Raw genomic sequence first — 25,572 nt, 5'->3', positions numbered from 1 at the left:
TCTTACTTTGTAGGAAAGAGTACAATTCAGATGTACTTACAAACTATAGTTTGTCACAAAATCTGCAAGTCTTTGATTAATGGACCATCAATCCCAGGGTCTGCTCCTTATCCCTGTAGCAACAAACCATGTCTGTCAATATGTGATGCAAAAGTGCCCAGTATGGCTCCAGATGTACGGTCATCAAAGAAAACCTTGTGATGTGAACCAAAGAAAACCTTGTGACGGAAACAAGGAGCGCTTGTGAAAATCTAATCAGATAAACTAATTTTAAGGTGAGGCTTACATCCTTCCTGCTTATCTGATGGCTGATGTAAATCTGGTACTCTTTAGCAGGAACAATTAATTAAAAAGGGAAGATTTCTGCCTCACACCTCTTCAGGGAAGTCCTGAAGTTCCCTCCAGATGTTGCCTATATGGCAGACTCAGGGAACAATCTAAGCAGGCACGCTAGTTTTATGAATCCAAAATGGAGTTTGAGGATTTTATGGTAATAGCTATGTCAAACAACCCAGAATCATCACATCATAATCCACAAATTGGTTAAATCATTATGAATGGAAATACGTGGCTTACAGACTGCATTAGTCAAAAGTTACTAGTGGGGTGGCCTATAATACAGATTCCAAATTCTTCACCATTAAAGCAATTAATGTGATTAGCAAAAGATAACTTTTCCCACTGATGTTCTGTCTCTCCCAAGAATGTTGGGCTGAACAGGATTTAGGCCTACTAGCATCACTCCTAATTTCCCCCATACATTGTGGGCAGTCCACACTGGGTTTCCCATCCACCACTGCAACTCCTCAAAACTGTGGCTAGTAGTTCTTTTATTACTATGCCTACCTGCTTTTTGTCATGATATATTGTACAGGAGGAGACACTTACAGGAGTATCAAGTGTTTACATTTCAGGATTAACCATCAATTCACCAACACTATGAGACATAAAATAATACTTCATTCAAACATTATGAACCTACCATCTGATCTTTCTCACTTTTAAGGGGAAAGCTGTAAATTTTAAGTCTGTATGGCACAAGACAGAAATTATCAAAAAGTTAATACACTTTGAGAACATAGTTCAATGTGATTTTTAAAGCATATGATCTTTTTACCAATTAAATATCGAAGAACATCTAAATATATTTTAAAGAACAGAATGGATTTATTACTTCATATCTGAATGTCTGATGCAAAACCTAATTATAAGAAAGAGAAACCTACTAGCAGACTAAAAAAAGCCCCATAATCTAATGACCATTCTTCTAATGTGATATTACATCATTAACTTTACAACAAGATTACAGCACAACAATATTCCATTTGGAGTTGGATAATCAGTGAGACATATATTCACATAGATACAGGAATAAGGACAAGTTATCCAACCTCTTTATGCATTATTTCAAGATCCAGAAAGGCATGAAGCTTTGCTATATATAAATAATGAATCTAAATAATATCTGGATATGAATGTTGCATATAACTTTTTCAAACCAGTAGTAATATTCTAGGATCAAAACACAGTTTAAGATATGAGTTAGAAAAATTATTTATGCTCAAAAAAACATGGAAACTATGTTAAACTCTTGCCTTAACACAAAATGCCATGTAAATTGAAAAGAGAAGCTGTGGGTCTAAAGGAACACATGTGTGGGGTGGGTGAGGAAATCAGGATACTACAAGAAAATTAGAAAAGGAAATTAGAAGATACTAAAATAAAATCAATAATACTGCAACATCTATCTGAAATATAAGTGAAATCTCCTTTGCTATCAAAATTTTGGTTCCTGTTAATAACCGTAAGTCCGAACTGCACAGCAAAATGTATCAAACATTGGCCACCAAAATTAACTTAATAATCTTTAGCTTTGAGTTGGCCAAGTATTACATTGATAATTGAGGGATCCCAATGCCAAAAGGAAGGTTTTATCAAACATTCAGTGGAGTTGCCTATAGAAGTATTCATATCACCACAGACTATCCAGGGAATATCTGGGCAAATCGACTGTATTTGTAGACATAGCTCAGTCAATTTCTGCCATTGGGAAGCTGTTTCTAAATTAGAGGGGCTGGAGCATAAGTAAACATTTATACCTGTTAATTTCAGCGAATGTATTGAAAGTTAACCTGCTTGAGCCACCACATCATTTGTAATCAGTGGACGGATTTTAATAGAGTATTTTCAACAAACAGACTAATCAAACCCCCACTATGCTGGCCATTGGAACCTGTTCTTTTTTTTAGCATCTATTGAATAAGAAGAATATCCTTTTAATGAGCGAGGAAATAAACAATTGGGAATGATGCAGGGAAAAGAGAGAGGATATGGGGGTTGCCAGGAGGAGGGAAAGAGGACATAGTGTGGAGAGTGAAATACAGAGGAAATGGAGATGCCCCACCCCACAAGTCCTTATGGGTTCCCTATCATGGAAGGAGGTCTGGCCCAGTGGCAGGCACCATACAACTGAACCATAGTTTTCCTAGGTAGAGGATAGTTAAATGGGCTATTGGGTGGGAAGGAGATAGGGTTGCCAACTCCAGGTTAGGAAATTCCTAGAGATTTTGGGGATGGAGCCTGAGGAGAGTGGGATTTGAGGAGGGAAGGGACCTCAGAAGGGTATAAAATCATATACTTTACCCTTCAAAGCAGCCACTTCCTCCAGAAGAACTAGGGCTGCCAATTGCCAGGTGGGGGCTGGAGATCACCCAAAATTACAACTGCTGTGCAGATGACAGAGATGAGTTCCTCACTTGTATAATGTGTGTGTGTAAAGTGCCGTCAAGTCGCAGCCGACTTATGGCGACCCCTTATGGGGTTTTCAAGGAAAGAGACTAACAGAGGTGATTTGCCAGTGCCTTCCTCTGCACAGCAACCCTGGTATTCCTTGGTGGTCTCCCATCCAAATACTAACCAGGGCTGACCCTGCTTAGCTTCTGAGATCTGACGAGATCAGGCTAGCCTGGGCCATCCAGGTCAGGGCCACTTGTATAATACCAACTCTTTAACATTTCAGGCAGAAGCTTGGCTTAACAGGATGCCTTTTTAAATAAATACCGTTCATTTTCTTGCTTACATTTACCTAGGCTTTTAATTGAAGTGTTCCATCTTTTTTAAGGTTTTCATGGTTTGCTTCTAGCCTGGGAGCAATTTTTATGGCTTGTTTTAATATTGATAAATCGTATTTGTTATTTTAATTATTGCATTCCTTTTACCAGCATGGTGTATTGGTTAAAAGCGGCAGACTCTAATCTGGAGGACTGGGTTTGATTCCCCACTCCTCCACATGAGTGGCAGACTCTAATCTGGTGAACTGGGTTTGTTTTCCCACTCCTCCATATGAAGCCTGCTGGGAGACCTTGGGCCAGTCACATTTCTTTGAACTTGCCAAGCCCCACCTAACTCACGAGGTGCCTGTTGTGAGGAGGGGAAGGCGATTGTAAGCTGCTTTGAGACTCCTTAAGGTAGAGGAAAGTCCCCCTCCTCTGCAAAAATAAAAAGTTATCTGAGAGTTAATGTGACATAATTTAAATTTAACAAACAAGAAACAACAACATCTAAAACATCCCCTACAGCAACAACAAGCCTACTTTCTGCTATCAAGGCAATGATAGCTGAGGAAAAAAGTTTGCTCTGACATGTTTGGCATTCTTGACAAGTAGTAGACAAACTGTGTGGAGCATAGTTTTATATGGGAGTTCAAACAGCTGTCCATTCTGGGTCAAATTACATCAAGACTTTACAGACAGAAGCCTATAAACAAATGCAGCTGTCTCACGTTAAAAGGGGTTCCCCCCCCATATCTCTGAAAAGAAATTTCCATTTGTATTTCAGAAAACACATAGAGAAGTTAACTGTCAAATTCAACAGCCAGAAATGTCTTTGAACCAATTTCTAACGAAAGCTTTTTACAGGTTCCTTAACTAAAATACCCCGCTTTTGTGAAACACTAAATTATCTGACGTTCTTAAGATAAACACGCATGTACAAGAGTTATTAAATACCTGTCGCTGTTTCTCCTATTTCCTTTTAGCCAGTGAAAACTAGTACCCCTGCAAATGAGCAGACTTTACATCCAACCTAAGCTAAATGACCCTGGTTGGAAATACATTTTGCCAGAAGGCCGGTCTGAGGAGGAAGTGGAGAGCAATGGCTCAAGTCAAAGAACACAGTTGCACAGCGTGTATATCAACGAGGAGATGCAACTGTCTGAAGTGTGGAAAACAGGGGGGGGGAAGGCATCCTTATCATGTCTCTTCCTTTCCTAGCTTTTTAAACAAGGTCCCCCTTGACCCATTTCCCAAGGTATTTCAAGAGCCTTGGAAGCAAAGAGAGAGGTCAAAAATAGCCCAGCTTTTCCTTTTACGTTGGTACCAGAGAAAGTAAGATAATAAAGAACTGGTTGCTGACTGCTAATCAAGGTGCTATAGGGCTAGTATGGTAAAAGAGAATTTATTTTTATTTTACTGAGCATATATACATTTCTAGTGCAATCCTAAGCAGAGTTACGCTCTTTTTAGCCCATTGACTTCAATAGAAGGCTGTAACTTGTTAGGAGTGAACTGGGCATCTGCCAACAGCAGTAGTAGGAAAGGGGAAAAAGTAAAATGTTCTACAATAAATAATACCACTGTGAAAGAAATAAAACTTAACCAAGCAGAATGTATTTATATTAACAGAAACACTCATGCACAGAGATATATCTACCATACAAAGTTAACACATCTCCATTTCCTGTGTGTTTTATAAATTGTTTCTTGATAAAGACATACTGTTACAACTGTTAGCATCATTTTAATGGATGTCAAATGTTTACTTACTCCTGAAAATATGCATTAACATTGTACACACTGAAGCCTAGATAGGACCAAATGAGTTTAATCAATATAAACATACATCAATATGTAAACATTTTTGAAACTTAAAATCATCCAATCTAAACAATTCAGCAAAGAAATTTTTGGCTGCAGACCATTTCCATTTCCTAGAGATATAAATCAAGAGCAATTCCACTGACTTGACCTATATCTTCACCAGTGTAACTTAACCCAAACCAGGACCAAGTTAGTATGATCTAGCAGAGTCTCTCTATATATTTCTGTACATGCACAAAAATTTAGGCCTTTTAGAGCTAGTTTATCCCCATTTCGAGTCTGACATGACATAGATTGCAGGATGCAAAGTAATGTGTACACAAACTGGCTTCCGCTTTCGATGTAATAATATCTATGGTTTGTGATAAATTAGAACTAATTGACTAACAGCCCATTCCTGAGCTGGCGGCAGCCAGAGATGGTGGGGAGGAGGTGTTGCACCACCGCCTCCTAAGCCGTTCCACAGCTGCCGAAAGATTTAAAAAAGCCTTTTAGGGGCTTTTTTTTTTTTTTTTTTTGGTCAAACGGCCTTTTTCGCCCCATTGAGAAAAGCGAGGCTGTGCCAGCAAAAAGCTGGTGCGGTCTCGCTTCTCTCACCGCCGGTGTACCCGGGGCGAATGGGGACAGGAGGCTGCCTAACGGCAGCTCCTCCCCCCCCCCCAGAATGCTCCAGGAGCGCCTCCCAGGACACTGGAATGCCCCCAGGACACCGGCATGGGCCTTTACACTGGTGGGACATGGAAGGCCCCGCCGGCATCCTGGGGCGGTGTTGCCGCAACGGAGTCCGGCATCCAGCCCTCCCCGCCGGTGTTAGGGCCACTTACGGTGGTGTAAGAAGCCCAGATGCCGGCATGGAGGGCCCCAATGCCAGCACAGCGACTTCTTGGCCACCTAAGGGCTTTCGCCCTTAAAGATCAGGAATGCACTGTAAATGCATGAGTGGAGGGGGAGAAGGAGCATTCAGTAGCATATAAAACTGCAGTTTGGTGTTACTCCTGAACCAACCTTTTGCTGATTTTATAGCAATAAACCAGCGTGACTACTACTCTGGATGTTGTTGGCACAATTCACATCAAACACACACACATGGATATTAGCCTTACCCAAATCAAATTGTTAAACAGAAAGAGGACTTTAGCACAGAAGCAACATAGTTGCTTAGCTATAACTCTGTAGAACCACACAATCATACATAGGTAGCTAGGCAGGTTGGCTATTTGGTAGGAAATCCTTCAATAGGTATGTCAACATACAGATAGCCTCCATTACTCTGGAGTGCTACCAGCTCAGTCCCCAGAACTTTACACCGATGTCAAAGGCTTTCTCACAAAAGGGCCAGGCTTGTTAGCTATGCACCTATCACTGCAATTCTCAGCAGAGTTACACATCTCTAAGCCCACTGATTTCAATGGACTCAGAAGGGTTTAATTCTGTTTAGAACTAAACTGTACTGGGAACCATGAAGAAAAGGACAGGACAGGTATTTTCTTTGCTGTAGTTATACAGGCAATTTTGAAAGTGGTTCAATTAATATCTTAATTCAGCTACTGCAACAATAAAGACCATTTCATTACAGAAAATGTTTTAAATCTCACAATTTTTGACACACCAACGTACGGTACATGTGCATAATTTCCCCCATTCTTCCAAAGCATATCTTGTGGGGAATAACAGGATGTGGCAGCACTATGCTTTATTCATGCCCACAAAATTCCTGTGCTCCAATAGTGTTCTACTCATTTTAAATTTGCCCTCCTTTTTGACTGGGACAAGAACAGCAGTTAAAGAAAAGCAGCAGCACTATGCTTACATAGCTTAACTGCAGTGGTAACTGCCAAATGAAACAGGCTAAAAACAGCATCACTCACAGGGGAAAAAAGACAAAGTATGAGTGAAGAACTATTCTGTGCGATATATCTCTGAAAACATCATGGTATATTCTGAAAACATCAATTAAATTCTTAATGGAAGAACCTGCCACAGGTAAGTGGTTTTCCAGACGAGGCTGCCAGACAGAGGGACAGAATTCCAGGCAAGGCATCCAGATTTTTACACAACTGAGAAAGTGCTGGGAATATAGCTTCTGATGGGCTAGTATAGACCCATGAGAATCTGTGCTCTAACGAATGTTCCAAATGAGAACTTCAGAGTGTCAAGGTATAGAAGCCCACCATGAAGCTATAATGTTAACTTTTCACCTTTGGAATTTATTTAAAACATTTTTATCGCACTTTTAAATCTCACCTTTCCCTTTCATTTGGCAAACAGTCAAACAGAATGGAACCCTGTGAGGTAAATTAGGCTGAGAGGATGTGACTGGCTCAAGATCACCCAGAGAGCTTCAGTGACAGAATAAGGATTCAAACTTGGGTCTCCCAGAGATTAAAATAATCTTTAAAAATAATACATATATATTAAACAATCACAAGCCTGAACAGGAAGGAGAATCAGCAAGGAAGTGCCAAATGAAACAAACAGGCCAATACAATGACCATTGCCTGCCTCTACGGACTTCCTTCGTGGTCTTCCATCCATGTACTAACCAGAGCTGACCCTGCTTACCTTCCAAGATCTGACAAGATCGGGCTAGCCTGGGCCATCCAGGTCAGGGCACTTGATACCAAATAAATTGTAGCAAACCAACTCTTGAAAAAAGGGATAAGGACAAGGAAAACATGGGAAAGAAACAGCTTAGGACGAATATAATCTACACTGTGAGTAATAACATACAGATTGCTTGATGACAGTACCATATCCTTACAACCTAGTCCTGAACACATTTATGCAGAAGTGTGCTTCCTCCCAAAAAAGCATGCACAAAATAGCAGTCTTAATCCAAACTGCACAAAAAAATCCAGAGATCTAAGCAAGTAGCTCTACAGACCCAGCAGGGCTTTAGGTTTGCATTTTTCCAGCACCAATCCCTTACTCAAGCGACTCTCAAAAGCAATTCCTAATATGGTATGAGAGTCTGCTATTTCAAGGGGGGGGGGGAGTCAGAAGTCCCACGGGACAAAAGTAAGACCCTCAGTGTACCTAAAAGGAATCTATGGTTTGTGCATTTTTACTCCTCTCATTCCAACTGTAATTTGTTTAGCCAGCATCCAGAAAATGCTGCCGAAATGCATGGGGAGAGCAAGGTGACCTCTTATGGTCAGAAAATGCATGCGTAATCAAAGCAAAGCCCCAAAGTAGCGGGGGGGGGGGGAGTGACCAGCGATGGGAAACAGTCATGCATTAAAGGCCAATGAATATCAAAGGAATGTGAAAATGAATGCATCCCACATTTAGCAGGCATTTTACTTCACTATCCACTGTAACATTGTAAGCAATGACTATCCAGCACACACAATTTTTACCAATTAAAAAATTTGCTTCAGCCATTATTTGGGAGCCATCACAAATCACTCACAAAATAACTGACCTTTTCCATTTTGTCATTTTGTTTAAAAGTATTATGGCCTTATTCTCTATCGTCCAGAAGATAATAATTAATTATTTGCACAGGTTTCAGTAGTTCACAGATAAAGTGGATGTGCTCAAAAGAGGTTACATTTAAACACAGTTCCTGACTTTATAGTCAGCTAGGAAACAAGAACATTTTGGGAAATTCTGCCTGTTCCATCCATTATGGAGTTTGAGTAAAAATGTGTTTCTGAACATATACTTTGCTGCCCTTTTTTAAATTAAAAAAGTATGATGCATTGGAAATATTTCGATAAATTTAAATCCATGTAGAAGCATCACTGCTATGATCTCACGATTGAATTCAATCACTGCAGTCTCAATTTTATTACATCTTCCTTTTAGTTTTACCAGAAGGTAATTACTGTGTGTTCCACCCTATGATAGACAGGTTCAAACACATCTGTTAAGCATTTATGGACTAAGTGGTTCAGTATGCTAGTAAGGAAATATTGTGTGTTTGATGTACTCCAAATATTGTTTTGATCCCCAATTGACAACTGAGTGGAGGGCCATTACAACAGAGGTAGCAAATTTGACTTCAGGCTTTCCTCAAAGAACTGCTATGTCCCTAAAGATTGCATGAATAGGCATCCCTCAAATTATCATTATTCATCACCGTTCACACTATAAATATTGAATGCCCTTAAATCATGTTGTCGCATTGGTCTATGAAACTCAAAGTGCATTTCCACACTGTTTTGGCCAACCCAAAAACAGAGTTTCTGGACTTCTTGCATTTTAAAGCTAAGTTGCGCTAGTGACTGGGTAGTAGGAGCAACCAACCAGCTACTTTATACCCAAATGCCATCTTGATCCCATTCTAAATTGATTCACACACTATAAAAATTGGCCCCATAAATCCTAAACTGGACCAGCAAAGTGTCAATTATATAGTATACAAACCTAAAATAAAAGTAGACAACTATGCAACCAGAAAAAAAAATAGTGCGCAGGTCTTTATAATTTAAACTAGCCTCCAAAAGTCTCATATTTTTAAAAAATCACTAAGTCCTAAACTGCTGGAAAAGGAATTGAAATTCCTAAGGCAGAAAAACTTTCAGGAACAGAACCTGAAGTAAGCAGAGAAAGATAATAAGTTAGGCTGGCAGGGTGCAGATGGGAAATGTAAGACAACTGAAGACCCAGGCCAATCACTTCACTGGAGAGAGGTTGCTTAAGCAGATGTTAGAGGTACTATATATATATAAAAAAACAGAATAAAAAAAGAGAAGAAAACACTTCTGTGATCCATGTTGATTGTATCCAATGCTGAATGTTGATCGCAGGGTACAGTATAAGAATACAACTGCTCACCTCTCATAGGGCAAGCTGGTGGAGCATAATTCACCAGTGCTCTAACATTTGCATAAGAACTTAAGAAGAACCCTGCTGGATCAGACCAGTGGTCCATCATTCTGTTTTACCCAGCAGCTAACCAGGTGTCCTGGAAGTAGCAACAATCAGGACAAAAACATCAAGGCTTTCCCCTGATGTTGCCTGCCCAGTCACAATCTCTTCTCTTCCAGGCACAATTCAAGTTGTTAGCTTTAACATAAAATTGCTTAGGTCTGATACAAAGATTGCCCCCCACCACACACACACAAACACACACACTTCTTCTATTATAGTCCCTCAAATCAACCAAGGGTAATCAATCAATCAAATTATCTGTGCATTAGGTTCTCTTCAATGCAAAAGAGTCTAGATGCACTTTCAGTGGCTGCCTGTACTCCTGCGAATTATGAAATGTGTGATGTAGTGGTTAGAATGCTGGACTAGGATCTGGGAGACCCAAGTTTGAATCCTTATTCTGCCACTGAAGCTCTCTGGGTGACCTTGAGCCAGTCACATCCTCTCAGCCTAACTTACCTCACAGGGTTCTTGTGAGAATAAAATGGAGAAGGGTAGAATGTTGTCACTTTGGGTTCCCACTCAGGGAGAAAGGCGAAGTAAAAATGTAGTAAATTTACTTCCTTCAAATCTGAGCCTCTTCAAAAGCATTGCAAACCTACTTTTTGACATCTAAGTGTGCACAGTGTGAACCTAGACCCAGAGGGACTCTAATGATAACTTTAACATGACAGAATCTGATTCCATTTTGCTGAGGAAGGATGCTTTTGTTACCTGCCCTGAGCCTCCGAGGTAGAGAGCTCATTTGGAAAAAAAAATTACATCTTCTATCCATGCACTTCCCATCCAGAGATTTCTCCTCACACCCCACCCAGCTTCCACTGAAGCTCATGTTTCCCCACTCTCACTGTGGTACTGCCCTAGTGAAATTTTTCCCCATCCCCAAAATTCCACCCCAAATTCCCAATACTAAATGTACTCTAAAGCTCCACCCCAAACATGTCACCTTTTCATCATCTCTCTCACATGAAAGTATATCTCCCCTCTTGAAAAACCTTAATCCTCCTGTCAAATACCCTCTACTCTTCATGCAGACGCTACTCACACATTTCATCAGGTGGTCCATGTACACAGTCCCAATTTGTATCTCACCCAGAAAGCAAGAAAAGTTGGTTCATGAGTCATCCATGTATCCCACTATCATCACTTTTCTGTAACATCCAAAACTACCCTCAGTTGAATGAATAGTGAAGAATGTGCTGAGTATTAAATAGTTCACTCAGCAATAGCCCACCGGTTTTAATAGAAGTTACCGGGTGTTGTGTGTTTGAAGAACAACCACATATTACAGAGCCAAAATAAGATTTTTAAAGCCTGCCTCTAGGCATGCCTTTTGAAAATCTCAGCCGGCATCTGGATTGTACTGGAGCTAATAAGTCCTAACTAGTTACTGGCTGGATTTTCTATATGATTAATACAACAAAGGACCTATGTTTTGTTCTATATTCATAATGAATGCTTATGGAAAAGTATTTATTGCCTATCCCTATATTAGGCTGCTGCTGTGTATACACACCACAAAGCCACTCCTTAGTGTCAGGGACCCTCAGGAATGGAATGGGATTTAGCACTGGAGGGGGGAGGGAGGGTGCAGCAGGAAGAAGAGATCAGCAGAAATAATACACAAATACACACATCCTGTTCTTGCACAGGTTGAACACAAATTTATGCAAGAGAGGGGAAGTGATTTCCCTCTTCTCACTGCAGCCCTCCTTGCTGCATCCCAAACAGTTCTTAAGGCCCTTCCTATAACCTACAGAAGAAGGGGAAGGGCACTGGGGACTGCAGAACCAATGGTGAAAGCAGCAAAGATCCCTGCTAGCTCCATTTTGGCATGCAACGGTTTAGGGATCCAGTCCTATAAATGCAAGGCTGTGCAAACCTTAGCATGTTCTCCTCTTGCAAACACTGCTTCTCCTCCTTCTCCTCCTTCTGTTATCAACCCATCCTTCTACCACCAAAGTACTGTTGATGTCCCTTGAAAATAGGAGGCTCACAACTACATAGCCCTGTGTTGTTCTTTTCAGATAACAAAACTCTGGTGAACTGAAGCACATTTCTCATTTTCTCTCTCCCCCCACTCCCTTTTTCAAGGAACAGTATTCCTTAATACGATAATAGTGCACACATCACTGCCCTGGTGCTGCACTACTGTTTTCGATTTGGAGAAAGCAACATGGGCAATAGGGTAGGGGCAACCTGAGCAGTCTACTTTGGCCAATGGTTACTGTTCAAGACATCAGCCAAATGGCGATAACCTAGAGATAAAAACAATATTGCCATGTTTGTACAGCAATACAAAAATTAAACATTACAGCCTGGGCCCAAAAAGCACAAAAGGATGCTTTAGAACTATCATTTCTGAACTGCAGTCCTTATTCTAAAAACCGTTTAATATTCCAGGCATTTAGAAATCTTCTCACAACAGGAAGCAGAGGAGAGAAGGAGTGTTGTAGTTCTGAAATTATAGTTAAAATTTCCAGCTGCACTAGCACAACCCCATATATAGGAGGTAAATATATAAAAGGATTATCTGGGCTTAGGAACAATAGGACACACAGACTTTCACGGAGCACAAAGATGACAATATATCTGATACAAATGGGTTAACATTCCAGTGAGCTACTGAATCTTTGTTATTTGAGATACTATTATGTCTCAGAAGTTCATATAGCTTCTTGGAAATGAAATAAATAGTATCATTTCCAAAGTAAGAAAAAGAATTAAGATAGAAGAGGGAAAGCAGGGATATTAGCAGTACTTTTTCCTGTTCAAAAAATATACATATTATGAGATAAGGAAAGAAACAAGCAGCATTAAGTATGAACTTTTCCCTGTTGACGGTTGGTTTTTACCACCCTTGTTTTGTATGTTTTTTTTGTTACAATATCCAAGTCAAATGCTATGTTTACAAATAAATTATGCAAGAGGAGAAGCTGCAAGGAAGGGGAAATTTCATAGCTCTGGCTTTCTCCAACTTCCTCCTTCAACAACCAAAATTGCCATTAGACCACCAGTTACTTGCCTTTTGCAATATCTGTTCATGCACAGATGTCATAGGTATGGGTTGTGGGGGCAGCTGCCAATTTTGGGGAGAATAATTTTAGATTTTTCTGCAAACCTGGAAGCTCCTCCAGATTTTCAGAACACTACACCACAGCAGTGGCTTGCCCCACTGGACAGATTTGGTGATGTTCACAGATATCCATACTTTGCTATTCAAGATAGTGAAAAGAAATGTTACATAAATTAGTCCACACACTGGATAACGTAGGCAGCTATATATCTATTATAAGATGTCAAAAGCTAACTGTGCATAGCAAGAGTTAATCATTGTTTCTAGCTTGTTTCTGAGAGCCAGAAATGTTATGTCCCACTATGCTATAACACCTTCTTAATAAAGGACACTTGCGCAAAAAATAAACAATTCAAACAATGGTAATTTTGTGCCTTACACAGAATTTTGAGTTGTTAACTTAGTTTTAAAACTATATCTGTTTCTGTCACAAGCAATGTTTTTAACTAGATTGCAGGGGGTCCAACTTACAAATGTTAAATTGGTCTATAGTTCAGTATCCCCCATTCCCAACAAATAAACACAGAACTATTCCTGCTTCCAATTTTTGGCAAGTCTTTGAAAATAAGAAGTCTGAAGTAGAGCAGGAAAACAGAACCATTGATAGAAACCACAACTGCAGAGTTATAACCCACCACTCTACTTACTGGAGTAGAACCAATGAAGTCATTAGATGACGCCAACACTAACCTAAGTATAGTCACAATCAAAGCCTTTGACTTTTTACTGAAGATCGGGAAACAGGAGTGCTTGCCTTTGATTACTTTTTAATAAGTAATCAGGATTCTTTTTCCATAAACAAGTTCATGATAAATTTAAACCATAAGGGATGATACATACAAGACATATAAGTAATATTTCAAAGGAAGAGTTTTCCTAAAAGTGAGTCGGTAGATCTTGAAAGAATATGCTGCTGAATCTGCAGCAGTGACTGCTGGAAAAAAATAACCTCAAGCCTCTAATTATGCTGTTCTGCAAAAGAAGCAGCATCATTTCTTCCTATTCTGAAATGCGGAATAGCCATCCCTTTCAAATAAGAGATGGTACACTGGTGTATTAAAAATGAAGTAGCTAGAAAGCTAATGAGAAACAGACTTCCCAGTATACATGGCCACACAAATACACACACACAATATCCCAATTCTAAAGATGACGACTGAAAATTTATGGCTATTTCCTTCCCAGGCAGACGGGAGTACAATTAGAATTCCCAGAACAGCAACCCTTTTGTGCCAGCATGCTGTGTTATGTTTATACTACTGCAGATAAGCCAAATGATTAAATAAATACATAGCACAGCACCCTTTCTGCATCAGGGTAATACATGAAGTAGTAAAGCAGTTCTGGAACACAGGGCTGTAGTTGAACTAAAGCCATTCAATTGTTACAGTTGGATCAACAGGAATATCTGGCACAATCAAGCAGAAAACAGTAACATCATTATACTTTAGACTTACTGTTCCATCCCACCCAGAGACTCCAGTCTGAGTCCACTGAATTAAATGAGCATAGACTAAAGAAATTTTTCATAGAAACATAAAGTTGGCCAAAGCCAGATCTCAAAATTTGAACCTAGGAGAATTAACATGGAAGCACCTGCCTGTCTATCTCCTGGCAGAGGTCATCTATTTAGTTGATCAAGTCAATTTTTATATCAAAACCAGGGCGGAAGCCAAACTGAAAAGGATCCAGAGAATGAATTTCCTCCAAAAATCCTAGAGCTGAGACATCACCACCTGCTCAGACCCATTAAAAGTAGTTCAACAGAGAAGTAAACTGGCAAGGGGAAAAATAAACCTAGAAAACAGCCTTACCTTGCCATTCCAAGACTGGAAAAGTTGGATGGGACAATCAAGACATCAAGTCTGGAAAAGGGATGGGTACCAAGCAGAGCATAAGCTGCTGAGAGGCACTGAGGAATCAGCTGTAGGAGAACTTTCTCACAAGATTCCTTAAGACACCCAGGAGCAAAGAGCCGATGAGGAATGACCACCTGAGCAGCAGCCACAGGATCTTGAAAACGGCAAGGATAGGGTGAGTGACCACAAGCCTGTTCAAACATCCTGAGAATAACAAATAATAGAATGGTTTAATTTGGCATTTCTAATAAGCACAGTTAAATAACAACTTCCAAGCAAACTAAGACAATGCAGCTGTGAAGTGCCATGGGGTTTTAGTAAGGCACTTCAGCAACAAACCCTTTCGATCAGAAAGACTATGTCTCCCCTTTCATTTGTGGTATAAGAGATTGACTGTCATAGTGACAATCTCTGTCAGACAAGACAGCCAAAGTGGTGTAGTGGTCAGAGTGTCAGATGAGGGACTGGGAGACCTAGGTTTGAATCTCTGGATGACCTTGGGCAAGTCACACACAATCAGCCTAAGCTACCTGAAAGGGTTATTGTGTGGGTAAAATGGAGGACAGTGACTTTAGGTTTCCATTGGGGAGAGATGATGTACACACAAAGTAAATAAATAATAAATAACTAAAATAAATATATTGAGTGGCATGGATCAGAAGTGAAAGTAAGCCAGTACTGGCTAGTATAGGGTAGCTGTTAAAAAAGTGGCCAAAACACCAGCCATGAGGAGGCTTGATATCTGGGAGTGGGCATTTCCTTGTTCCTGTCTGGAAGCTGCTATAGGAGGGGTCCATAGTTTGGCAAGGCTACTTCTCCCACTGCTTGGAAGTAGGGCTGTCGATTCAGTTCGTCCCAAACCGAAAAACAGCCGAATTTCCCCTGATTCGGCGGTTTTTCGTTCGGATGGAACCGAACTAAAAAAAAGCGGGAAAACGCAGAGCCGAATTCAGCGAGTTCAGGGTGTTCGTCAAATAAATTAGGCAAATTCGGGGTTCGGCGCAGCTGCATAACCGTCAGTTAGTAAGCAGCATTCTCCTGTGGCCAAGCTGGGTCTTCTTCCCCACCCTTAATGTGCATCACTGACAATGGGGGTTTGCAATTAGCAGAGATTGCCGCCCACACCCAAAGCTCCCAGCCCCGACAAACAGCTGAGCTGCGGGGAGCAAGGGCGGGGCAGGTGCAAAGAAGATGGAACAGAAGACATCCACAGTAAGACCCATTTTGGGGCTTTTCTCTATAATTTTTCTCCCGTGTATGTGTGTGTGGGGGGGAAGCAGAGTCTGTGTGTGGGGGGGAGGGAGCATTTTCTGTGGGGGGGAAGCCAAAGGGGGCTTTCGCCTGTTCTGCGGGGGGATGCCCCCTGAGTCTCTCTCTCCCTGGTTTGAGGGGGGGTTGAGGACCTGTGTGTCCTCAGGTTTTCCCTCATTCATAAGATCGGTTAGGTCTATTTTGATGCTTGCACAAAATTGGTTTTCAAATTGTGACTTAAAGAATGCATTTGCCTGGTCCTGAGTCCGATGCAAAAGGGGAAATTCCACCCCCTCCTGCTCCTTATGCATAGCTAGCTGCCTCTGTCCCTTTGCATGGTTTGCAAACTCCCAGGTGTCAGGTGTTGCTTTGCATGGTTTGCATGGCTGCAAATGTGTTGCTTTGCATGGTTTGCAAACTTCTTCGCACCTGCCCCGCCCTTGCTCCCCACAGCTCAGCTGTTTGTCGGGGCTGGGAGCTTTGGGCGTGGGCGGCAAGCTCTGCTAATTGCAAACCCCCGTTGTCAGAGATGCACATTAAGGAGGGGGGACCCCTTTTAGGGCCCATATCTCAGCCCCTCCTGACCCAATCTTTACAAAACTTGGGGGTTCTTGCAAGAAGGGTCCCCTCAAGCTACGGTGAAAGTTTGGGACCTCTACCCCAAAAAATGCCTCCCCAGAGCCACAGAAAGGCGCGATTGTGTTTTTAATGGCTTTATTCGGCCGAATTTTTCCCCAAACTCCGGATCTCATGCTGAATTGCACGGACCCGAAGCGGGGGAGTTCGGACTTCGGCATTTCCTGAATAAAAACGGGCCGAATTTTGCCAAATCCGAATTTTACCGTTTTTTTTTCCAACAGCCCTACTTGGAAGCAAAACAAAGGGGGGTTCACAGGGGAGGGGGAGATGCTGACTCAAAGCCCTCCTGGGAGCAGAGGTGGAAGAGCGTATAGCCAGATGGGAAACAGCTGCCTCTGAGAAGCCCAGGAGGGCCACCCTGTTCATTTCTATAGATACACATTGCAGCATAATCTTTAGAATCTGAGGGACAAAGTGCTGCTACTGCCATCGTTGCTTCAACAAGTGCTTCCCCATTCTGCTTCCTCTCTTGTCCCTCAGTGAGCAGCCCAGATCCCACTCCTATGCCAGGCTTTGCTGACCAGGATGAGGAGGGAGGGTGTAAGGGATGGTTGGAAGTTCAGATAGCATATGAGCAGCTTGTTCAAAGGCACCTCATAGCGCAGCAGTGGAGGACATGGTCAGGAGCAGCCATAGGATACATCCTGGAAAGTAAAGCCCAAGCAAGTGGCAGGGCTGGGGACAGAATTGGCAAGAAATTTAAGTTACCTTCACCCCTTCATATAGGTACTTTTTTATTTGGAAGATTCAATATATATGCTGACATGTAGTGACACTGAAGTATGCTGACATTCAGGTTCTAATTGACATATTTCATCTGGGGCTGTATTTTCCGTCAGTACACTGGTTTACTGACATATGGCTTGGCTGACTTGCTTGAGTATCAAGTCTATTAACTTGCAGACATCTTTCTGATGGCCACAATTTGCATCCCTGCCACTTGAAATTTTTAACATAATTACTTAAAAGAAAACAGATTCAAAATTTAGGCAGGGGAACAGTTTATTTATTTACTCAAAATATTTATATACCTGCCTTTCTTATGAGCAATCCAGGACCCAAGGTGGGTAACAATAATATAAAAGACATAAAATTGTGTACAATCACAAAGATAAAAACAATTAAATATTAAAACAAAAAATACACAATATATTAAACCTACATTAATGCAGTCTAATAAAACTTTATGCTAATTACTACTGGGAAATTACACAATTATAAAGTTGATGATGAAGAATTTGACATTGTTCAAGATTTTCTATTTCTGGGCTCCAATATCAACCAAAAGGGAGAATGCAACCAAGAAATCAGGAGATTAAGATTACGAAGGGCAGCCATAAAGGAGTAAGAAAAGATTCTTAAATATAAGGATGTGTCACTAGAGACCAAGCTCAAGATAATTCATGCCATAGTATTCCCCATTCCTATGTATGGGTGTGATAGCTGGAAAATGAATAAAGCTGACAGGCAGTGTTAGAGGAGAGATTTACAGATAACGTGGACTGCCAAAAAGGCAAATAAGTGGGTTCTAGACCAAATCAAGCCTGAACTCTCCCTAGAAGCTAAAATGACCAAACTGAGGTTATTGTATTTTGGTCACATGAGAAGACAAGAGTAATTGGAAAAGACAATAAAGCTAGGAAAAGAGGAAGGAAGACTCAACATGAGATAGATTGACTCAATCAAGGAATCCATGGACCTCAGTTTGCAAGTCGTGAGCAAGGCTGTTAATGATAGGACGTTTTGGAGGTCATTAATTCATAGGGTTGCCATAAATCAGAAGCAACTTGACAGCACTTACATAGACAACCCTTTGCCCAGGCTCAGAATGCCCCTAAAGCTTTCCAGAATAATAATGTTTTACAGTCTCAGAAAAGCCCCTGACCTTTTGTTGGAAGCTGTTCCATAAACAGAAAAAGCCTGAGCTTTTTTGAGTCTCAGAACATGTTTTAGACAAGGGGAGCATTGACAATATTCCTTGCTGGGATGAACAATAAAACACTGAAAGGTGAAATTGGCATTTAAGGAATTCATGGCTAAACCATCATGAAGTCATTAAATTAATGTACTATCTTATGGCCCCATTCATTCTCACAGTTAAGCATGAACAAGGAAAAATAATTTTACAAGTAAAAATGTTGGATTTGTGTGGAAAACAAGAAAAGAAAAAGAAATCACAAGAAAAATATTTGAAATGTATTTTATCCAACTGAGTATAAGATCCTGATAGTGAAACTGACAATTATGTGATCTGATGTTCTAACTGAGCTTTGTCTACCATGCTAGTTCATTCATGGTTTATCTCAGGTTAATGTCCTATTCCCATTTCCACTCAAAAAGTTTCTACTGAAGGGTAATCCAGATTTATTGCTGCTGTACCTATTGCCTTTGGAAGGCGATCTTTAAACTGACAGATTATCTCTGTCTTTTTGTGACCAGCAGTAAAGGAAGAAATTCTGCAAATATGACTTCTTCTGCCTAGGACAACAGAAACCAATTTGTGTATTTTCCCCTCCTAGATTTATATCTTTACTAGCACCCAAATCAATATAAAAGCACTTGTTGGAAGATACTGCCTTTGATTATTTCCTCCATTCTCTGAAGCTTTTAAAAAGATTCCAGCAGAGATGGTCCATGGCTCTGGAGTTAAGAACATAAGAGATGACATGCTGGATCAAACCAACAGTCCATCTAGACCAGCAGCCAACCAAGATGCCTCTGGAATGCCTAGAATAGGGAAGGAGGCCAAGACCTCCTCCTGTTGTTTCAACTATAATCCAATATGAATGTAACAATGCTAATAACACGCTGGAAACTCACAAGCTCCCCTTCCTCCTCTCCTCCATCGATTGCTCCCTCTCATCCCTTGTTAACATCACAGTTTAGTATTGCATCTGCACCAATAATAAGTACCACAATTTGGGGGGTATAAGCTTTTTGAGAATCAAAGCTCCCTTCGTAAGGTCTCTAAGGTGCTACTGGACTCAAATCTAGCAATTCTACTGCAGACCAACACAGCTACTCCCTGAAATAATAAGCAAGTTAATATTAACTAGGCTTTCTCTTAACTAGGATTTATAACCCTGCTTCAAATCCTCATTAAGAGACAACAGCACTGATTACTGCAATAAAGCCTGGTTAAAATTGGTCAGTACTAAGGCATAGTTAAAGCCAACGAGGGTAGAAAGAGGGTGCCACGGTAGAAGGGGAGGACAATGGAGTGTGTAGTTAGCTCCTAATCTCTTAACTATGGCTAACAATGGTTAAGAGATCAGCATTTACATCTGCACCAAGCACAGATCTGTTTATCATCTGTAGAATCAGGCCAATAAATTCTTAATACATGGGGATATTCTGAAGGATGTTTACAGTCTTGAGATAAGAATGTATTAACAACATCGTATATCAAATTCCTTTGAACATGATCCTTACCAAAAAACAATTGATGACCTGTTGCAGACCCGAAAACTTTAAATGCAAACCATATCACAACTATAACATGCTTTACTGTGGAACTATTAGATTGCAAAAATATGAACAAAAGGAAACTATCAAATGCAAGGTGTTTCAAATATCGCTGGATTGGAAAAAGTAAAAAAATATAGAAACATGATTAGATCATAGTACTAAGGAGAATGTTTTCAAGTTTGGAGTCTAAAAAAGTAGACTATCATAGACATATGAAAGTGGGAAGAGAATAAGTCAAACACTTTCTAAAATTTAAAAGCGTAAGCTCTTTGTAAATTAAAACAAAGCATTATCTCTCACTATTCTTATTAAAGTGGTCCTTAAAAAACTTCAACTAGGGTTCATAACTGAAATTTAAAAACAAAAACAAAACAAGAGTTTGAACTTGAAAACCCCTATATTCTGTCCCAGCAATGTAACCAAAGATGTAGATCTGCAAACATCCAGAAGATAATTACAGTGTCAGGAACAAAAACAGTTGCAGTGACTTAAAAAGCAAATACAATAATAACTGAGGGGGAAAGCCTTGCATAGCTAAGATGTTCATTCTCCACACACTTCAGTTAAAGTGAATCCATGTAGAAACCATTACTCAACAAACAGATTTGTTTTCTAAAAACGCAACACACCCTTGCCCATCCTTGCCCACTGAACTAATTTTTCTTACATGGTTTCCCTCTGCTTTGATTAAACATGTTCTGCTATTGTTCCTTGACTTTGATGACTCATTTTCTTATATAACACAAGAAATGGAATACTCTGTAAAGTACATATTTTTAAGCTGTAATCACCAACCTGACATCCGCCTTTGAGTGCAGTGGAAAGCGTTCCTCATTCCTTTGAGCATCAGTTCCACAAGTTTCCTGTTTAACTTCTGACCAGCATCCAACAGCAATAGTGAAGGTAGATGCTGGCATCGGCATGGTCACATAATAAAACCAACTGAATATGCCTATGAAAAAAAAGCATCAGTTATCTACTGCATACCCACTTGTCCTGCTAAACCTAGCAAGTGCTTCCCTGTCAGCTGCCCAAGAAGCCTGAGGGTTTTTTCCCCTTCAAATTCTGCCATATTGATTTTATATTATCATACTTTATGACTAAACCACAAACCAATATAGCAACAAGGAAGTGCTAAGAATTCTGATTTTATGAAAATATTAGAGGTATCATGGTTCTCCCCCTTTTGCATGCACACCTGCCCGTGGTGAGGGGGTTTGTGTGTGTGTCAACACAGCTGAGGGTAATACCATAAAGGGCCTAGTCTCTATCAAGAGGCTAAACTCCTAGCAGAGTCACTCAAGGTGGAATGGTCTCAGCTGTGACACCAGACTAAGATGCATCCACCCCCTTCAGGGGTCAAAGTCCACACGAGCAGAAGAGAACAGGCAGTTCCAATGGTGGTAGGGGAGGAATCCTTGAAGGCTAGCTACTGAGCAGCAGCAGTAGTGGAAGGTGACACTGGCAGAGATTCTTTCGTAGACAATGGCAGTGCCACTGGTTAGTACTATGTAGAAGGCGGCAATGGTAAACCACTTCTTACCAACCCTTACCTTGAAAATCCTATGTTGAGACATATAGTGCTGGAAGATGAAGACAGACGAGAAGCAAAAGTAAACGGTGACAGAAACAGAATAAAAAGCCTAAATGCAGGGTTCCACAAACTCGTACATACAGATCAAGAGAACTATTATAATAACCAGTGTAAAGAAATAAAGAACAAAAAAGAAAGAACACGAGATCTGTGCCACAAGATCCAAGAAATCAAGGAGAAATGTAAAGTATAGTTAGGCATGCTGAAAGATCAACATGGAAATACAGAACAAAATAAAGAAAAGGTGGAAACAATACAAAAGAGATGAAAGGATGACATTGCTTCCAAGAAAAAGCTTTTGATGAAGAACCTACTGTTTAAGAAGGTGAAGTGAACAGAGAGCAACCGGGAGAAACAAATCACCAGGAGCAGATGGGATATCAATAGAGCTATTTCAGGCCACAGAAACAGAGTCCATCAAAATTTTGACAAGAATATGCCAACAAATATGGAAAACAAAACAATGGCCCACAGACTGGAAACAATAAATTTACATTCCAATTCCCAAAAAACTAGACGTCAAAGTCTGCAGCAGCTATCAGACCATCACATTAATTTATCATGTGAGTAAAGTTCAAATTTTTATAACAAAGACTATTACCATACTGAACAAGAAATGCCAGATATTCAAGTGGGATTCAGAAAAGGAAGAGGTGCTAGAGATCATATTGCAAATTTACGTTGGTTACTGGAGCACACGAGAAAATTTTAGAACAAAATCAGCTTGTATTTCATAGATTACAGCAAAGTTTTGACAATACAATTGTATATGTTGTTAAAAATAATTTAGGTTTGATAAGAAAGTAAGAACGATATTTATTTCTGGAAATTTTCTAGAAATATTTCCCCCCTGGCTTCAAAAAACACTGGAAATGTTACACTTCTATTCCGAAACCAAATTTAATATGAGAAGTGAGCCTGGATGAGGGGAAGTACAGAAGGCAGGAAAAGATTAAGGTCCTGTCACTCATGCACGCCTTCCCTTATAAAAAGTACACCCCTAATAAGGCAGAGCATGACAAAACAAACATGACCACCCTTGTCCAGCCTAATTTAGTTTTTAGGCCTATCTCCCAGACACATCTATTCATCTGCAATTATGGGTTAATAGCAGTGCCATCCTAAGCAGAGTTTACCCTTGTACGTTCGTTCAAATCAATGGACTTAGAAGGATGTTACAATGTTTAGGATTGCACTGTAATAATCACATATTTTACAGAACTGTCATAATTACCACAATAATCCATGTGAAGTAGTTTGAATACTCTAAGGCTCCACATAAATTAGGAGTCAACAACCTTTTACGAAGGTTCTGTACAGAGGCAGGTAAGTGACTACACTGTATTCTCCACCATTACTAAAAACTTCCAAACTATATGCACAAACCTGAGTGGTTATGCCATTGTAAAAGACATTTCCAGAAACTCCAACAGATAAAATTATTCACCTATTTTTCTCTGTATTCTCATCAATATCTAGTCATTTGGGGCATTTATTGTTCCTTCTGCTTAATATTTCCAAGAATGTGATTGCCTTATGACTTGTCTGTTTGCTCTGTGCCTTTCTACCCACATGATTATATCCTCATCTTCCTCTTGCATTTGTGTTGCTGTCTATAGTCAATAGTCTGCCCTTGTGTGGCTCCCTTGGACACAGCACCACCTAGAGTGGAAACAAACAAAATCATGGACATAATTCACATTTCCTCATGGTACTGAAATGGTCCAACAGACAGGCAAAAACAGCAGCGAGGCTTAGATTGTAATTAGTGTTTCCTGTAGAAAATACAAAAGTTAACTCCTTCCCTTTCATACTCTGTACCAGTAACTCTTATTATAATCAACTTCCTTATCCAGTATTACATTAAAATGTGTGAGAAACTGGCAAGATTTCAACATATTGATTACAACAACGATTGCAGCAACATATTGACTACAAAACCAACCAACAAACCTAGAAACATTTTTATTTCTAGATTTGAGTCCAGTAACACCTTACAGACCTAAAAGATTTTCAGGATATAAGCTTTCAAGAGTCAAAGCTTGGACTCTCGAAAGCTTATACCCCAAAAATCTTGTTGGTCTCTAAGGAGCTGCTGGACTTGAATCAAGCTCTTGTACTATAGACCAACATGGCTACCCTCTGAAACAATTTTTATTTCTATATCTCAAACAATAGTGCTAGATGTGATAATGGTGTCTGATGTTAATTATTCCATTTTCAGTGATCTTAGAAAATATTTTAATCATATATTCTGACTGAAAATATAGATGTTGTCTATTTATTGGTAGCTATATTGGAGGGTCTCCATGAAACAGTGCTGTCGATATTTCAATTGTAATTGGGTTTTAACTTTTGTTCTCTACAAAAATAAATTCTGTTAATAATTGGTATATTGAAAGGTGGACTAAAATACAGACAATATTATTAATTTATCCAGCTATGAAATTTACAATGCCATCCGAAGCAGAGCCACATTCTTCTAAGTTCATTGAAGTCAATAGGCTTAAAAGGGTGTAACTCTGTTTAGGACTGCACTGTTAAATGGGAAAAAAGGAAACCCAGCAATTGTATTGCAGTTCACTTAGTACACAAGCCAAAAAGCTGAAGAGAAATGGAGGCAAGATGTTACTTTCTCAATCAGCCTTAGGAATTCTCAGAAGAAGAAAGATTTTAACCCAGATCTGTTCTCTAAGACCTTTTCTACATGAGCTATATACCCTGGGATCAATGCTTTTGGGAAGTGATTTTTTTCCTGCTTCCCCACAGCATTGTGGTGCATTAGGGGGTTTCCTGGCTTTTCTCCAATCTATCCCAAACCTGCTTTTCTGAAAGTTTTGAGAAAAATCAGAGCCTGGATGGCTGAAGTATGGGAGGTCAAAAACCTGTGACAGCCATTTTTCCCTTGCCACCAAGGAGTTATTTTGGTTGTTGCTTTTTTAAAAAATTGGCCAATGAATATTGTTGTTATTATAATGTCACAACTGTGTGCATGTTTTAAACAGGAATTTGTTTTTAAAATTCAGCCATGAAAACACTATGTAAAACATCAGTTTGGAACATAATGCTGCAATGCCAACATATTCTTGTAGAGAGTCAAACCTCTATTTTAATTAAAAATCTGTTGAACATAATCAAACGGATGGTTCTACCAGGACATTATGTGATGAAATCAGATCGCTTAAATAGAACAGACAAGCTAACAATCTGCAGCAACTGACAAAAACCCATTTAAGTATCTTTTAGCAAGGGAAAAGATGTTCCCTGTACTCCTGGACAGTAAAACACACCAAACACAAGAGTGCAACTCATACAAAGCCCAGGAAAGTGTTCAGAATCTGAGCCTTTGTGTGTGGGTAGACAAGAGACAACAACCAGGAGAACCAATTCCACTCACCAGTAAAATTCAAGTTTAGAGATTAAACAATGCTCTTGGGAAAACTTGAGCTATGGAATTTCATTACACCTCTACATATCCACAGTAATTTCCGGCAAAGCAAACTGCCCACGGGGTGGGGCATACAAACAATCACTCTAAAAAAATACAGCCAGCTCCCCCCCTCCCCCCGTGCACCCAGCAAGATCCTATGCAGCCTGGTTAGGATGGATCTGAAGTGGTGGCTATACTGATGCTGCCCCAGAAGCATCCAAGCCAGGCTGCACAAAAAATGTCTTCCTTTGCAGCACAATTTGCAAGACAGGAAGAGGAGGAGGAGGAGAAGAAGAGTTGGTTTTTGTATGCCAACTTTCTCTACCACTTAAGAATCAAACCAGCTTACAATCACCTTCCCTTCCCCTCCCCACCACAGACACCCTGTGAGGTAGGTGGGGCTGAGAGAGCTCCTCTTCCAGTGCTGCTGGCTTGGCATCCAAGAAGCTGCTTGAGTCACCAGCTCAGGCACTAAAGCCTTGTAGCCAGGTTAGGCCAAA

The 25,572-nt window shown here is 40.2% G+C and overlaps 1 protein-coding gene across 2 annotated transcripts in view; it reads right to left on the bottom strand.

Moving 5' to 3' along the window:
• The window catches only part of AOPEP (aminopeptidase O (putative)), a 237,014-nt gene that overhangs the window by 196,372 nt on the left and 15,070 nt on the right, over positions 1–25,572 (bottom strand). For both annotated transcript variants that reach the window (XM_056848223.1, XM_056848222.1), the window contains exons 3-4: positions 20,844–21,000; positions 14,646–14,894 (exon numbers count right to left, since the gene is read on the bottom strand). In XM_056848223.1, coding sequence (XP_056704201.1) covers positions 14,646–14,894; positions 20,844–21,000 — 406 coding nt within the window. The remainder of the gene's footprint in view (positions 1–14,645; positions 14,895–20,843; positions 21,001–25,572) is intronic.

This window comes from Euleptes europaea, chromosome 4 (assembly GCF_029931775.1).
Source record: "Euleptes europaea isolate rEulEur1 chromosome 4, rEulEur1.hap1, whole genome shotgun sequence".
Classification (NCBI taxonomy): Eukaryota; Metazoa; Chordata; class Lepidosauria; order Squamata; family Sphaerodactylidae; genus Euleptes; species Euleptes europaea.
This window is presented reverse-complemented; position numbering and strand designations above follow the sequence as displayed.